General features: G+C 41.1%; 1 protein-coding gene across 1 annotated transcript; it reads left to right on the forward strand.

Moving 5' to 3' along the window:
- The first annotated feature begins 8,476 nt into the window (after window positions 1–8,476).
- Window positions 8,477–15,038, forward strand: AHSG (alpha 2-HS glycoprotein). Its single transcript, XM_052685556.1, has 7 exons — window positions 8,477–8,758; window positions 9,878–9,988; window positions 11,191–11,275; window positions 12,117–12,280; window positions 12,573–12,686; window positions 13,442–13,522; window positions 14,415–15,038. Exons 1-7 carry the CDS (start codon window positions 8,555–8,557, stop codon window positions 14,685–14,687), a joined length of 1,032 nt encoding a protein of 343 aa, XP_052541516.1. The 5' UTR covers window positions 8,477–8,554; the 3' UTR covers window positions 14,688–15,038.
- The last annotated feature ends 791 nt before the right edge of the window (window positions 15,039–15,829 follow it).

The raw sequence follows: 15,829 nt of genomic DNA on the forward strand, positions 1-15,829 counted from the left end.
ATCTAATGCATCTGTCCATCCATACTGGCATTTCCCTGAGCCTGTCCTGAGTACATCACTCTCAAGAACTTGCAGGGCTGTATCACAAGATAAGAGATGAACACTGACAATGGCAGAGAATTTCAAGCAAAAAAAATCCCCTTTTGATGCTTTTTCTCTACCTGTTCCTATGATACACACTTAATTAATATTGCACAGTATTGTATAAGAGTACTTCTGGTGCGTTCAGTAAACAATTTCCATTATAAATATCTATTGAGTGAGATTTCGGATTGGAACATTTCTAACTAACACCCAGCAATTCTCTCAAAAACTCAGTCCTTTGCTTGGATAATTACCTGGTAGCATAAGAAAAGCTTCACACAATGAAGCAAATTGTTTTGTCACAAAACTTGAGACAAATGGCTTCTTCTATATTTTTGTCTAACAAAGCTAACAAAAAATCTTGTTCCCTTCTAGAAAGCATCTGTGAAATGCCACATCATAATCTAGTCAAGTCTTATGCTCCAGTGATAACGCCCTCAGTCCTGCAACTGAATTCCAGGTGAATCTGATAAGAAGGTAAATATCAGTGTTTGACACCAGTATTAATAACTTCTGTGTTAGGAACTCACGGGTTTCAAAATGCATAAACTAGATCTTCCTTCCCTTTTTGTAACAAGGAAATGGTATTTGTTGGTGAAATGATGGAGAGGTAAAAGACCTTCCTCCAGTCATGGCAAAGAGAGTCTCAATTTCCAGACTTGTGCAATGGCTATAGGACAGTTTCCTCCCTCTTTAAACAAACCCAAGATGCAGGCAAGAGATAGGATAGGACTACCAAAGTGGGTTTAGACCAAACCTCTCTTAGTAAGCAAAGAAGGAAAGGCCATCCCTAGGGCGACATTGCTATTAATGCTCTTTAAGGCAGATGAGATAAATACCTGTCAAAATGGAAGTGAAGCAGACACAGCTTCAGGTAGTTACCAGATACTTTGACTTGTGAGATCCTATAACTTTTCAATGTTAGTGCAAGCCTCTGTATAATAAATAGAAGTTTAAAGGTCATGTAACACATTAGTTTAGCTGTTGTGACAAGGGGAAGTTCTTCAGTCCCTGTGAGATCTCAGACAGGTGAGAGCCTCAAGGACAAGCTCAGAACCAAGAGTCTTTCTGAAGAGAATGAAAACGACATATTTGTCAGCGACGTGACTGAATGGCTCAAAGAAACAGTGATGGCAGATGGGATGAGGCGAGATCTGGGTAAATGGCTGAATGAGAAGCTCTTGGTCAAGGCATTACAGACAAGATGAGAAAATTGAGCTTGATGGTCTGCTGAATGGAGAGCCATGATGACAGACTTGGCAGACCAAACTGGGAGCAGGATAAGCATCTGCACTGTTGAGGAGATTGTCATATGGAAATCAGCATGTATGAACATTCTGAATTACAATGACAGGTAAAACGCAGGTTTCAGACATATTTGGCAGGAAGATTATGATGTAGACTCATATTGATTGAGTTACACGACAGGAGCCGAAAAGGTCCAAGGTCAGAGAAAGAGCATTGCCACCAGCAAGGAAGAGTGGAAATAACGAATGGAAAAATTAGAAACCGGGTGAGAGCAAAGATGTCAGCAGAATAACTGTGGTGATACAGCACAGGCAAAGGCTGAGGCGTCCGCCAAAAACGCTGTAGCCTCACCTGTGTGGCAGTGCGAGCTGTTTCTATCTGTTTTACTCATGAGCTGGTGAGAACAAGTGGAGTACTCCACTCTAGGCTGTTACTTGTATGCTTTATGGTTGGTAGAATTTCAGACCATTTATAGGTTTAGAATTTCTGGCTGAATGTAAAGGATACAGCTCTCCTTTGACATTACAAGACCTAGCAAATTCACCAGTGTTATCAAGAAAAAGGTGTCAATGTTCACCTCTTTATACAAACATGACATGGGATATTGTTTTTAATCAGCCCACAGTGCTTACATTCACATTTCCCTTTCTTTTAGACACTGAAGGGAAGGTCACCTGGGCACCCGTGTCTGTTCTGAGTCCCTCAAGCTTATTGCTCTTGACAGCTTGGAGTCCAGGTCTGCTGTGATACTGATGTATAAATTCAGCAAGGAAAGCTGGAAGTTGAACTACTTTGTTGTCACAAAGTTTTCTGCAATTTATGTCTAACATGTAACATTTCAAAACCTTAAGCAAAAATGTCTATATAATTTATTTCAAACTGGGCTAACTTGGAAAGATCCACTTCCCCTATTGCAAATATATTATAACATATTGCCTCCATGCTACTAAATTAAAATGTCCACACAGCTAGAGTTTTTTAGCCATGTGGCTGGGAGGCTGCAGACAGAGTGAATAAATTAATGATTTAAGGACATTTAGCAGTGTGAAAAAAAAGCAACAAAAAAACACAAAGCAGCCTTCCTGATCATCTGCCTCACTAAAAATAAATAACTTTAATTTTTAAAAAACTCCCTTGGTTGTCAGAATTATGTAAATTTAACTGGGATCTTGATTGTGTTTGTCATGCCCCTGAAGGAATGTTCCAAGGTGAGAAAGCATATTGGTCTGCCATCCTCCCACCTCGCCATTCCCTACTCGTGTCTGTCACAGCGTGACTCTCCTCTCATTTATGCCAGTGAGTCTCCATGCGGAGATGCATGCACTGCTTTCAAAACAGTGGCCCTCTATGGGGAGGCAACAATTTCATGTTCTTCGAGGAGACCTATTTTATTCAGCAAATAACAAGCTAAAGATCGCCACAGCATAAGAATGAATGTACAGCTTTTTCTACCAACCTCAGTGCAAAAATCACTTCCTTACAATGCCAAGAGTCAACTTGGTTTCTCATATCAAAAATATGTCATAGCAGCAGAGCACGTGGGAATCCAAGAGCACAGCAGGTTTCCCTAACACTTGCTACTAAATTTCAGGATTTAACTCAGCAAGAGAAGGTAACATGTGGAGTTATCATGTGGAGCTCTCCATCAAGGAGACTAACGGCATCACAGGACACGACAGTCTCCAGACCAATTGTGAATTTACATCTTCTAATGTTCCTCTAAGTGGAAGGAATTAATGTGGCATGTTTCAATTTGCCTAGTAAGTGGGGTTTAAATTCACTTAGGCCGACATGCTTATCATCGAGACAAGAAAAGGTCATTTTGACCACAGGGTGTCTGTTTAATCACTGAGAAATACTCTGTTTCTGCTGTACGATCCATGCTTGGCTCACGCTGTTCAGCTCTGCAGTCTCTTCCCAGGTATCTTGCTTTATTTGCTCTGGGTTCTGATACGAGGCAGTGATCAAGGTGAGCGCCCACAGAAGCTGCAAACTCGAACTTTAGCATAAGGACATAAAGCTCAACAAAAAACTTCAGTAACTGCTAATCTCTGATTTCACAGTTGCCTCCTATCCGTCTTCAACAAAGCTTTCCCACACCCATCAAACTGCACAGGCATGGAACTGAGAGAACCATGACATTCCTACTGAAGCCAAAATATCCCGTTGTTGAGAGTTGCATGGCAACATAAATAGCTTTTGCTTTGATAAAAGGGTAAAAAAAATATAAACATTAAGTGTGTGTGTGTGGAGGGGGGAGGGGGTGTTAAATATCAGGACAGCATAACACAGGGTAAAAGCCATAGCAATGGACTTCAAACCCTCAGCTCAGAAAACTGCTGTTACTGGCTACAACATCAAAACGCATGGCAGGAAAAAATGTGGAAATGGAGAGGAAAATTTAAATCAATCAAAAGCTTTGCTAAGACAAAACATCTTATATAAGCTTTCCACTGGGAAGAAAAGGAGAATAAGCTCTCATGTAACAAACGTTAGTTATGTCACTTGATGTACTTCTGGAAGGCACTCAAGTATTTCAGTGGCACAGACAATAGAAGAGCAAAACAGAGCAAGCCAGAACAGAACAGAAATAGGTTTGGTTGGCTTTGTCTGGGACAGTTGGTCAAAAATCAGAATTTCCATTCCAGTAAAAATTTCAGGATTCTGGCAACTTTTCATTCTCTTTCAAAAAAAAAAAAATTGCTTTGAAATAATCCACAGTAAGTCCAGGAACCCCAAAACTTTTACTGAGTGCCATCTGGATTGCCTGACTTTTAAATTCCTCTCATGTTTTGAACAGATCCTTCTACTTAACAATATTGAAGCATTTTACTAAAGTCAGTCAGTTATTTCAGAACACGGGAGTGATATGGTAAATAGCCATTATTTCCATTTACAGCGAAAAGAAAATAAACAGATTAAAATCAGCAAAGTTCAGTGAAAAGGAATCTCTAAGCTGGATACCCAAGCCTAGGCATTCAAAAACTGGATACTATTTCTGCACATTTTCTTTCTCACAGTGAGAAGTTTCTCAACAGCAAATATAACAGCATGCTATGGTATATTATCAGCCCTCATTCTCTTAAAGATTTTCTTACATTTCAAAAAATGAGAGAGAGAAGAAAAATTCACAATACTTCTAGAATTAACATACGATGGCGCTATGGCAAAACTCTTCAGAATTCACAGCCTTTTTCTGGCATGGGGACACTGGGGGGACTTGAACTGTAATGAACCTAAGACAATTTACATCTGCTGAAGATTTGTCCAGGTGACTTAAAGGGGCCAATAAGATTAAACAAGTCAATTAGGCTAACTTGTCCTTCCCCCACCTCCCCCCTGCATCTCTGTAGGTTTTCATCTGTTTTGTTTTTAAATCCTGAATACACCATCATTTAAAAAGGCAATAAGCTGCTTTGACAAGACTGGTGACTGTAACTGCACAGCATCTCCCCAGCAGACATTTTCTTGCCTTAGTGTGCAGGCTTCTGTGCAGGTGATGGCTATGTAGAAGACAGCCCTGATGTTCCAATATCTTGTGAACTCCATGATCCAAAAGTAATGTACTTAATCAAGTGTAAAGCAAGAGGTGATTAAGTTTTGGAGTACTGTACAATGCCTGACTGCTCAGAATGTGTCTTTTGATGTGGTGCAGAGAACTGGACCAATTCTGTCTGCTTCACCAAAAAACTGACGTTTCAGTAATTTAAAAAAAGAGCCTCAAAAATCCCCACAAGTGTTTAACTTTGATCTGAAGCTTTAAAAAGATGATATTCATCTGTTTGCTTGTTTAATTTGTTTGAATTTAAAGCCCAGAAAGGTGTCAATTTGACATTTTGTGGAAGCAATTCTTTGTCTTTTTTCCAGATGAGACTGAGCAGGGGCAGCAAGCCTCCAGCCATCACTACTTCTAAGCATCCAACCAAAAAAAGAAAAAAACCAAGACAAAAAAAACCCCTCACCTTTCCACTGTGGTTTATATGAATTATTAAGAGCTGAGATTCAGTGGAGCCTCAATTCTTGAGCATTGAATCAATACTGTATTTTATGTAACAAGGGCAGTAATCCCAGCTTGTTCTATTTCCATCACAGCAAAGCCTTGTCAAGTCTCTCAAGCAACCTAATTTCACTAGGGCCAAAGTCTAACACTGCTGACGTGGAAGACTTGCTCACTTCAGCGGGGTCGAGACGTGACCTTCTGTCCAGGAGCCTGCAGAATTCAGCTCACTTTCTTGTGCTGTGAGAACTATTCGTAGCCACTACTAAAGGCCAACTTTTTACTATGTTCCAGGCATGAAAGAGAGAGAATAGATCTGCACTGAATTCAAACAGAAGTTATTTCTGCAACGATTGCCTCTGGAGGGAGGGTACCAAAAAAGGGCCAGCTGTGATGGGACACAGGCCTGCAGGAGAGCTGACATCAGCCACCCCATTTCCAGAAGGAATAACTAGGCAGATCTGGGTCAGTCTGCATGCAAGCAGCAAAATGTCCCTCTGCTGTACTAACCTGTAGCCAAACTATCTGACTGTGCTTTCAATCTTTATTTACAAACAGAAAAGACATACCACTTCCTCCACCATCAAGAGCTGAGCAAGATATGCCAGCTGCAAACACTGCATTGCAGTGATGTGGGCGCATTTCTGATCCTTGGCATGGCAGCAAAGAAAGTTCACAGAGGTGCCAAGAAGGGGAAGGTCTCTGTAAGCCTACAGAGAAACTGAAAAGAGGTACAGTGGACTCCAAAGTTTTCCTTCTTATCCAGCTTGAGTGAATGGAATGCTGAATGTAAGTGACAAGGGAAAGGGAAGAAACAAGATATTGAATTCCACTTGCTATTTAAGGTTTTAATACTGCCCTTTGAAAACAGAACCTGAAGTTGACTGAGCTGGTTTACATAATACGTTTAGGGATACCTAGAGCTTGATTACAGAAATGTTATACATCCTGCAGCATTTGCAACTCTGAAATAGATCAAATGTAACCTAAGAAACCGAGTAAGGACAATTAATTATAAATACTGGTTCATGTCCAGCTGTAGTTATGTATCAGTTGGGTGAAAACCAATTTCAGTCTGCACCATTTTGAGGTTTACCCCGATGTTTCATATGAGAAAAGGAAAAAGAGAATTAAAAGATTCATGGGTTAGAAATTGAACTACGGCTTAAAAACATTGAGGAAAATACTATTTCCTACATGAATTTACTATGATTTAAAAAATACCCACAATGAACACTCAAAGGGTGTTTCGGGGACATCAGACCTTCACTTTTTAAATGTTTCGGGCCCAAGTCAGGAACACAAATGATCATCCACACAATAGAACAAATGCCAAACAACACGACATTAAGCAAGGGGAAGAAATGAATCATGCTCAGAGTAATTTGTCCTTCAAAAGAAAGAAAATCTTTCCTTTCCCCAGCAATCTTTTCAATATGCAAATCCTCATATCCGAAGCTCACCTCATCCTACACAGAGCTGAAGGAAATCATTCCATCTTTTTAAGTCTTTCTCAGATCTCCTTCTTCATCACTTAATTTGTTGAACAGAACCGTTTCTATTCATTGCATATTCCACATTTCAGGATACCAGCAGAAAAAGGCATGACTCAACTTTACTCACCTTCCACCTTCGAGTCCCACTCACGCTATCGCGCAAGCTGAGAAATATTTATCTAAAGTGAAAACTTCGAAATATGTCAAAGTTCTGCTATTCCTTGTGTATCTGCAGCTAATTCCTGAACCTCTAGGAAATGACAACAGAGGTTCACACATTTTAGAGCCAGAGGGCAACTTCACAATTCTCCAGTCTGAGCACTGCCAGAAACCTATACTGAAATCCCCAGGGAAAAAAAACCCAACAAAACAAACGTTCTCCTGATTGAGCTACAGCCTTTCTGGCTTGAATCTATCTACAGAAAAACTCTCTGCTTAAATTAAAGACCTCAAATGCTGAGCACATCCTAAGAGTTACATTCTGCTACACAGAACATGGTTGTTATCCAGTCGTTGTTCCACAAACACAAACATTGTGACACTAAACATAAGCCCTCCTTAGACGCTCTCAAACTGAATCAAAATAACTCTGAAATGCAGCCCCACACTTCTGTCTTCCAGTCCCTCCTTTCACAAATAATTCTTTCATTTTCACTGCCATATTTGAAAGTCAGCAGAGATGGCTGTTCCAACATAAAGATAACCGGCGTTCTTCAAGTCCAGGCACAACACAGGACGTGGGAGGTTTGGATCTCTTTTCCTGCTTGCTAGGAGACTGTTTTAACAGTTCTGAGCTCACCCAGCACACCACAGCGTGGTGATTTAGGCACTTCAGCACCCAGTCATGGAACTCAAATAACCTTAGATGGAAAACACACCTTGTTTTGTTTAGGTCAGCTGTGCAATGCAAAACCATAATAATAGATGCCTAAGGGGATGGGGATGATTTTGGCCTCCTCTTCTAGGTCTTCTTCTTAAAACAAACTTGTGCCTTTTCTGATCTTCTATCAAATCCTCAAATATTTACAGCATATTCCAGAAAAATGTCTACAAGACACCTGCTTTGCAGAATAAAGTCAGAATCACTGAACAGGAATTGCTGGAAGTATCCGACCGATCAGAGGAACAAAGAGCTGATCAAAAGATTTAGAAACTCTATCTCATTTGCTATTCCAATGAATTCAGTAATAAAATTTGCTATATAATTAAATTCACTGTTGGATGTGGTCCTTAGAACTTGTTCAAATTCCAGTTTCTGATTTATCACAGTTCTGATCTCCCAGTTTGCATTGGTGTCTGGTGAGATTAGAGCCCAGATAGAACATGTCCTGTTCACAAGTGAGCTTTATTAGCAGCAGCATCTCTACACGTTCAACACTAGGGACCATCTTTCTCTAGCCTGTACTGTAACTAGCTGGCAGAGGAGTTGCTAAAAATTATCTTAAATTTTTGCTGATGTTTTCTTCTTTTTAGCGGACTTCGCAATGTCCTACCTGATAAAATTTACTTTGGCCAATATTAATCAGTCGGCTTGATGTCCTAACATTTACTTTTCACTTTTGTTGTTTGCAATGCCTTCTTGGAACTGGGACAAATATCAGACATGCGCTCATGCAAAGTCTGTGGTATGTACTATATAAATGAGACCCTGGTTCCAGCTGCCCAGCTACCACCCGAACAGTGTTCTTAGATCCTCACCTCGGCAAGGAATAGATTTTCTCTGGGTGCCATGAAGGCACTCGTAGCTTTCATACTGCTTATGCAGCTCCCAATTCACAGAGCTGCACCCGCAGCTCCCCCGCCTCCCTTGGGCTGCGATGACCCAGAATCTGAAGCAGCAGCTGAATTTGCTGTGAATTATATTAATGGCCACAGCCATCACGGATACAAGTTTGCCTTAAACAGAATTGAGCAAGTCCGCGTGCTGCCTCAGGTAAGTGAGGAGCTTGCAGGCAGAGCACTGTGTTAAGCTGGAAAGGCTTGGCTACGACTGACAAGTCCTGCCAAGGGCTGTATCCTCACCTGGAGTAAATCAGCATGGCTCTATTGATTGAAATGGTGCAATGTCACCACGTAGTAGATGAGAATCCAGGTCACTGGAATGTATCTCAAGGAACAGAACTGAGGGGGAGAGAGAAATGTTATTTTTGTACAAAGCTAGAAAGGGCTTAGTCTACAAATGCTGCATGCCTGCTAGGGGAGATCATCCAAAGCGCTGATTCATGAGCCCAGTAGCTAATCTGGAGAAAAACTGCAAGGATAATTCTCGTGATGTGGATAACTATTTATTGGCCAAATGCATACCTATCATAACTCCACGCTGTTAGTGATTTTGTAGTAGCTATGAATTTTACCTAATATCCCATTGAGCTGACAAGGAAGCTGAATGGAAGTAACTGTGGCTTATACTCATTTCCACTGAGATCTATTCACATCATTATAGTCCTCTAGAAAGGCTGTGGAAATAGACATGAATGCAGCATATGCACACATTCAGACCTTTTGATTTTCTCACAATGTTGAAATGAAACTCCAGGGCTGTTTACTACTTGACATGAGAGAGAGGATACCAGTATCATTTACAAGAGAATAAAGCAGTCATTGATAAGATTAGAAGTGTTCCTACAGTTGCACAAAAACATTGGTGATTCTGTTTTTCTCTTTAATATTTTTACACTAAAATGATTTAATTGGTTTAAAAAGAATCATTCGTGACTCAAAACTCAGAGTCAGCTTCAGAGCTAGGGGCCTTCACTTCTGCCCCCCCATTGATGTGTCGAATGCTAGAATTGAAAAGGCTCAGGAACAGCCAGAAAAGATCCTGCAGTCCATAAATAACAGGAATACTGGAACTTAGCTGGTGCAATTCAGTGTAATTCCACTGAGGTAAATGGGGTGGGCCATGAGCATGAGTGAACAGAGTTTATTTGGTATCTTGTTACACAAACATCAATTTTTTTCATCAATAAAACCAGCTGTTGATTATTAAAGCTACCCAGCAAAATGTTTTGTGAAGTACTACTGTTTCTGTTTTGTTTTGTTTTTCTTCCAGGGGCAAAATAATGAGATTCTCTTCCTTGAACTTGACTTATTAGAGACCACATGTCACATTCTTAATCCTACACCTCTTGCAAATTGCTCAGTAAGGACATTTGAACAACATGTGAGTATCTGAAACATGACTTGCTTGGTACAAGAGTGCAAGTTCAGTATGCTGATGTTATAGAGGCCAGTTTATGACCAGTTAGAATTCTAAGCTTTGCCTGCAAAGGTTACATCACTGTTACAGCCCATAAGCACCAGTCACTTGTATCTGCCTTGCTGATTTAGTTGCCTTCATGTCAGGAAGGATTTCACATCCTGTTACACGAGGAGGACGGGTCACTCTCAGCATAACTTCCCTCATACGTGTCATGAATGCCACGGGACTTGCTCAGGCTCTCCAGGTGCAGCTCTCCATGCTCAGCCCAGATAACACTGCGCTGTTGCATATGGCAGACAGGAGGCTGTGAACCTGGACAAACACAACGTTCCCTTGGCTGCATGTGGCGTGTGAAGTAGTGAAATTACGTCAAGTCTAGCCACCAGTGACTGCAAGAGAGCTATTCCCTTTGGACAGGGCTCTGGCCTCAAAGTAATGCTCCACTGGAATTTACTGGCCTCAAATATTTTGCTCTTATGCAAGCGTGATCCAACTGTGAAAAGCTTTCCCTAACCAAAGCATTGGAAGTGTTGTCTGAGTACAGGCAGCTTTGCTTCCTAAGCAAAAAGCAGAACAAGCAACTGACAATTTAAGCCTGCTGTTTCTAGAATGGGGCCCAATTCACAGCGCTCGTGACTAAATCCACCCCTGTATTCATCAGGGCTCAGATCTCATTTTCCGTACTGGGGGAGATGATTCTAACTGTTCCCCCTTCCCACCTTTGCCTCTGACATTTCCTCCCCTGTTGGCTCTTGCCTGCAGACCAGCACACACAAGGCAGCACACTGCTGTTACCATGGCCACTGACTAGCTGGGATTATAGGGAGAATGTTATCAAACAGCTCTGCACAAGGTCTTAATCTATAAGAATTCACATTCTTTGCTCTTTATGAGAGGAACCTGAACTAAATATCTATACTCAGGATACCACGGCAGTTCTGATACTTTTGAGATCCAGATTTGGATCCAAGTTTTGCCACCTAGGTCAGTCCTTTACAGAACCACAGACACCAGAACAAGCCTGCCCAGGCCTTTGCAATCAGGCTGCTTTTTCAGCAACACTTAATCCAGGATCTGTTCTTTCGAATTTAGTAATAGTTGCTCTTTTCAGAAATTCCTATTTATCTGTACAACGTAACCCTTTGATTTCTGTCTCTCTCTAGGCAGTTGAGGGTGACTGTGATGTTAAACTGCAGAAACTGAATGGACAGTTTTCAGTACTTGCTAGTAAATGCCACTCACATGCAGGTAAAGATGTTGTTCTTTGTACTTGAATTTAAAGGTGGAGTATTAATCTAGCAGTGCTTACAGCTCCCTACCACTTCTAATTCTAAAACACTGGAAATTTCTGTTGTTGTTTTTTTTTTTTTAATTCAGCTGTCCTTTTGTGATCTTTTGTGATCTTTTCCTACAGACCTGGCACCATCTCTTTGCTCCTCTTTATTGTAACAGTTAAGATGTGATAAGACTGCTTCAGGAGCACTTCCCAGGTTTGACCTAGAGATGGCTGGCATTGAGGCTTTCCCTCAAGGATTTGATTCCTTGTTGGTCTGAGCCCCCCAGCAAGGAGCTCGTTGATCTTCAGAATGAACCCCCATGCGAGATGCAGCTTATTTACTGAGCCCAACATTACCAGTATTGTCATGAGAAAGCAGTCTGTTCTGCACTGTCTGCATGAGATCTCTTAGCTCTGTATGTGATGCTTTCAGTACTGCCTTTAAAACTGGTGGGTGAATGAAACACACTATTGCAAACACAGTTCCAAAGAACTAAAATATGTTAAATTTACCACCTTGAGCTGAGACATCTTTTCACTGGTGTCATGGATATTTTGCCAGAAAGAAAACTGATTAAACCCTGAGTAAGAATATGCAAAATACACTATTGAAATCCACAGCATTTTTGCTTGCATGAAGACTTCAGGACTCAAATAGCAAAGTTGCATGAAATACTGCCATCTATAGCTTGCACTGCAAAAAATTTTTGCAGTATAATTTGGGACAGACAGACACTGTGTTTTGCATCACTGACTATGTCTGCAATGTACTTCAACTTACGATCAGAGCAAAACAATCTGCTCCTCCTGCAGACTCAGCTGAAGATATTCACGAGCTCTGCCCGGACTGCCCGCTCCTGGCAAGTCTAAACGACACTGATGTGTTAGCAACTGTTTCCACTGCCCTCAATGACTACAACAGCAAAACTCCTGATGCCTACCTCAGGCTCCTGGAGATTGGAAGAGCCATAAAACAGGTAACTGCTAGAACAATGTCTACCCTTCCACATAAACAGAATATTTTCTCTGTAGTACTTGAGCAGCACTAGCTAGTTATGTTTACAATCAGATTGAGCTTGCTTTAAGCTGCCCTACTGAATTGCCCATGATTTTCCTAGTGTTTTGTGTCATCTTAGCCACAGGGTTCTCTTTGACTTCTGTGGGAGATGCAGAGCTAGAAGCCACAATATTTGCCTTTTATCTTTTCTCAGCAGCTCCGCAATTTCAAACAGTGCAAAGTCGGTTAAAACATCTTTCCTGTTTTATCAGTATCACCCAGTGCGGATGGTCAATGTCGAGTTTGCTGTGGCTGCCACAAACTGCACATCACAACAGGCTAAAGATAATCTGGAGGCTTGTCAACTGCTTCCTGAGGATCAGTCTGTAAGTATGCCAGCACATCAGTCCACATCTCTCCAGCTCAGAGGTAGAACAGAGGCATGCTGTGATGCACTTGTACTTGCACAGGAATAGATCTTTGTGAGAATGAAAGTTGGATACCACTATGATATCCTTTTCAATGCATACTTTCTAAAGCTATATTACCCGTTTACCTTCTCTCTGATGTATCTGGGTTGAATCTCGATGCATTTAAATATATTTCAAAAAGGATTAAGGACAAAAGCATCCTTAACACAAAATAATTTTAATAAACAGCCTTTATACTATCATTTACTTTTCTTAATATGTGCACCTGAGAAAAATCAAGCTCCTTTGGAATGGGCAGTACACAAACACAAAACCAGTGAGCTCTAATTTCATGCATATGAAATGCATGAAAATTCTTGAGAACTATGCACTTCATCATACTGAAGTTCTTTTCTGATGAAACAAAACCAAAAGTGTCCTTGGCAGATTTGACGAGTGGGGAACCTTTTGCTTGGATCCATATATTCCTTCCCTTCCTCATATCCAGGCAAACAATCTTACTCCAGAGTAATACAGGAATTTCCTTTACTTGCTGGATACACATTTAAACAGCTTGGCTTTTGAGTCCAACAGACTAAAAGCAAGCACTTTATTGCACAGATAAATCATGAGATGTAGCTATTTCTAAACATACTGAAATTGAAAAAAATGCAACGCAAGTCTTCCCTATTTTCTCACTATTTTCTCTTCATTATATTCTGCTTTGCCAGAATTTTGGTTTCTGCACAGCAACAATGGTAACAGAACCCTCACAGGACTTAACAGCACAATGCCAGCTGTATGGACATCAGGTACCAGCTCTTGGGGCCCTCCCTTCCTTCCCAGAATATCCTACTAGCACTTTTTGAAGCAAATGCCCTGAGTTTACCTTTTTCACTGTAAATTGCATTATCTATCTGTGATAACATGGCTGTTTAACTCCATATCCTAAAAAGCCCGACAAGATAAGGTTATTCTATGGATTTCTTTGCCCAGAATTATCACCTCTGCCATCTGTGCTTGGCATAGTTTGTTTTCCTAACCATATGGGAGTTTCATATGTCTAGTGGGGCAAAGGGAACTAAATTTTGCTCAGCTAGGTGAAAGGCATCTAGATGTAAAATATAAAAGAGCTACTATGGTAGGTCTCACCAACTGGAAGCTTTTGCTACAAGTAGTTCTTAGACCTGACCAAATTCAGGGCTCCTAGCCTGCACTGCTACTGCAAGAGAATGGAAATTTACATGCACAGGGCTTGAGAGCACAGGTAGCATAGACTCCAATTAGTTCGAGAAAGGCTGGCTGGGCACTGAGTGCTTCTTGTAGAGCAGAGCTCTTGGAGGCATAGTAGTAATTAGCTGCCTAGAGGGGATATGAAAGAAAGAATGCAGATTAGGGCAGCAGCTAGGTTTCAGTGTTTCACTAGCTGCGTAGGCTGCACTGAAAGTTCACACTGCACCAGATTTTGTTCTAATGATTATAATGGATATTAATGGATATTTAATAGATATTAAAAACGTGCTTCTGGGCTCCTGATTTTGTGTTGAAATCCAAATTCAAAACTTTCCTAGTGGTCATAGACACTTTGTATCTGGGTTAGATGACAATATCTAGGTAGGAGTAGGGTCCATACTAAGTCATCAATGACATGCATATTATAAATCTCAAGTGAATACATACACAAACAACATTTTTCTTTTCCAGCCTGGAGTTTCCTACCCTCACTCAGGTCAAGATACATCAGCAGGACTGGTACCCAGTGCTGGACAAGGCTTCATTAACCATAACCTCAGAATTTCCCACAATAACCCTGTTGCATCTGAATCCAGCTCTTCAGAATTTCCTTCCCTACTATCAGCAAAATCTGTAGCAAAGAGAGCAGCTGCAAAGGTTGCTCAGCACGATAAAGTACCTCATCCAGTTGGCTTTGTGCCTCCTCCACCATGCCCTGGTAAGATTCGCCATTTCAAGATCTAGGCTGTGTCACAGGCATGGCAAGACAGCTAACTGAAGGATCAGCATGCAGCAGCAGCATCAACACACACAGTACAGCATCAAGTGCCAATAGCTGAGAACACTTGACTTTCAGTCCAACTGACTTTCACCCTTCAGAGAACACAGCTGAGCCCAGGATCTTGCAAAGGTCTGCTTCAAGACATAGGAGATTGCAATGTACAGCAGTAGCTTTCTCTAAGTACAGAGATGCTCTAGTTAAAACACTGCAAAAATTGTTTTAATGGAGCTGTTGTAAAAGGTATACAACAGTTGTAGCTTTGTGATAGAAACACCACCTAAAAGACTACTTCACAATAAAATGTTCAACAGAAATGCTTTGGTACCTTTTGTCTGTATATTTTTTCATTTAGTTGTCAAGTATCTCCTTCATGGCATTATGAGTCATATTCTGGGCTTGATTTCAAAAACAGTAAGCTTCTGCATTTCTCATCAGCTTCCCTGGGATGTGTGGGTGCTGAGCACTGCAGAAAATCAGGTCAGTCCTTTCTTTTGATCATATACCAATAGCACTAAAGAAACGGCAGGAAAAAACTCTTCTTCCATTCCACCTGTAGTGTTTCCTAGCATGTACCTACTTACAGCATCCACCAGAAAAACCTCAAACACTCTAGATATGACATAAGGAATAATAAGAGCACTGATGCCTGTGAAAAGAACAAAGAATCAGGATACACTCACTGCTGCACAGGCAGAAAGCATCAATACTTCCATCCAAGCTCATGCGCCTCTCCTGCCTTCCAGCAGTACACAGGTGCAATATGATCATGGGTGCTGTATGCCACACGTACATGAGGAATAGCAGTTCAGGGAATAAAAGTATACTACAGAGTGTCTCATGCGAGAGAACCCAGACAGTGATGGCAATTTACCATTGTCCTAGCAGCCAAATCTCTCCTGAATTTCTCACTTATTACAGCCAAAATCTATTCTATGAGGAGAAGTAATGAGACACAGAGACCAGAAGGATCTTCACTGTCAGCTAAACTGGAATTCTGAAGGCCCAGGGGATCAGCCTCAAAGACAGTCATGAATCTTTAACCAGGAACAGCAATTGCTACAAGACAATTACCATGCAGGCAGCAAAACCTGAAGTACACATGTCA

Source organism: Tympanuchus pallidicinctus, unplaced genomic scaffold, assembly GCF_026119805.1.
Source record: "Tympanuchus pallidicinctus isolate F22 unplaced genomic scaffold, pur_lepc_1.0 scaffold22, whole genome shotgun sequence".
Classification (NCBI taxonomy): Eukaryota; Metazoa; Chordata; class Aves; order Galliformes; family Phasianidae; genus Tympanuchus; species Tympanuchus pallidicinctus.

Coding starts and splice junctions, on each gene's coding strand:
- AHSG (XM_052685556.1), top strand. CDS start 8,555: ATGAAGGCACTCGTAGCTTTCATACTGCTTATGCAGCTCCCAATTCAC. Junction 8,759..9,877: donor AAGTCCGCGTGCTGCCTCAG/GTAAGTGAGGAG, acceptor TTTTTCTTCCAG/GGGCAAAATAATGAGATTCT. Junction 9,989..11,190: donor TAAGGACATTTGAACAACAT/GTGAGTATCTGA, acceptor GTCTCTCTCTAG/GCAGTTGAGGGTGACTGTGA.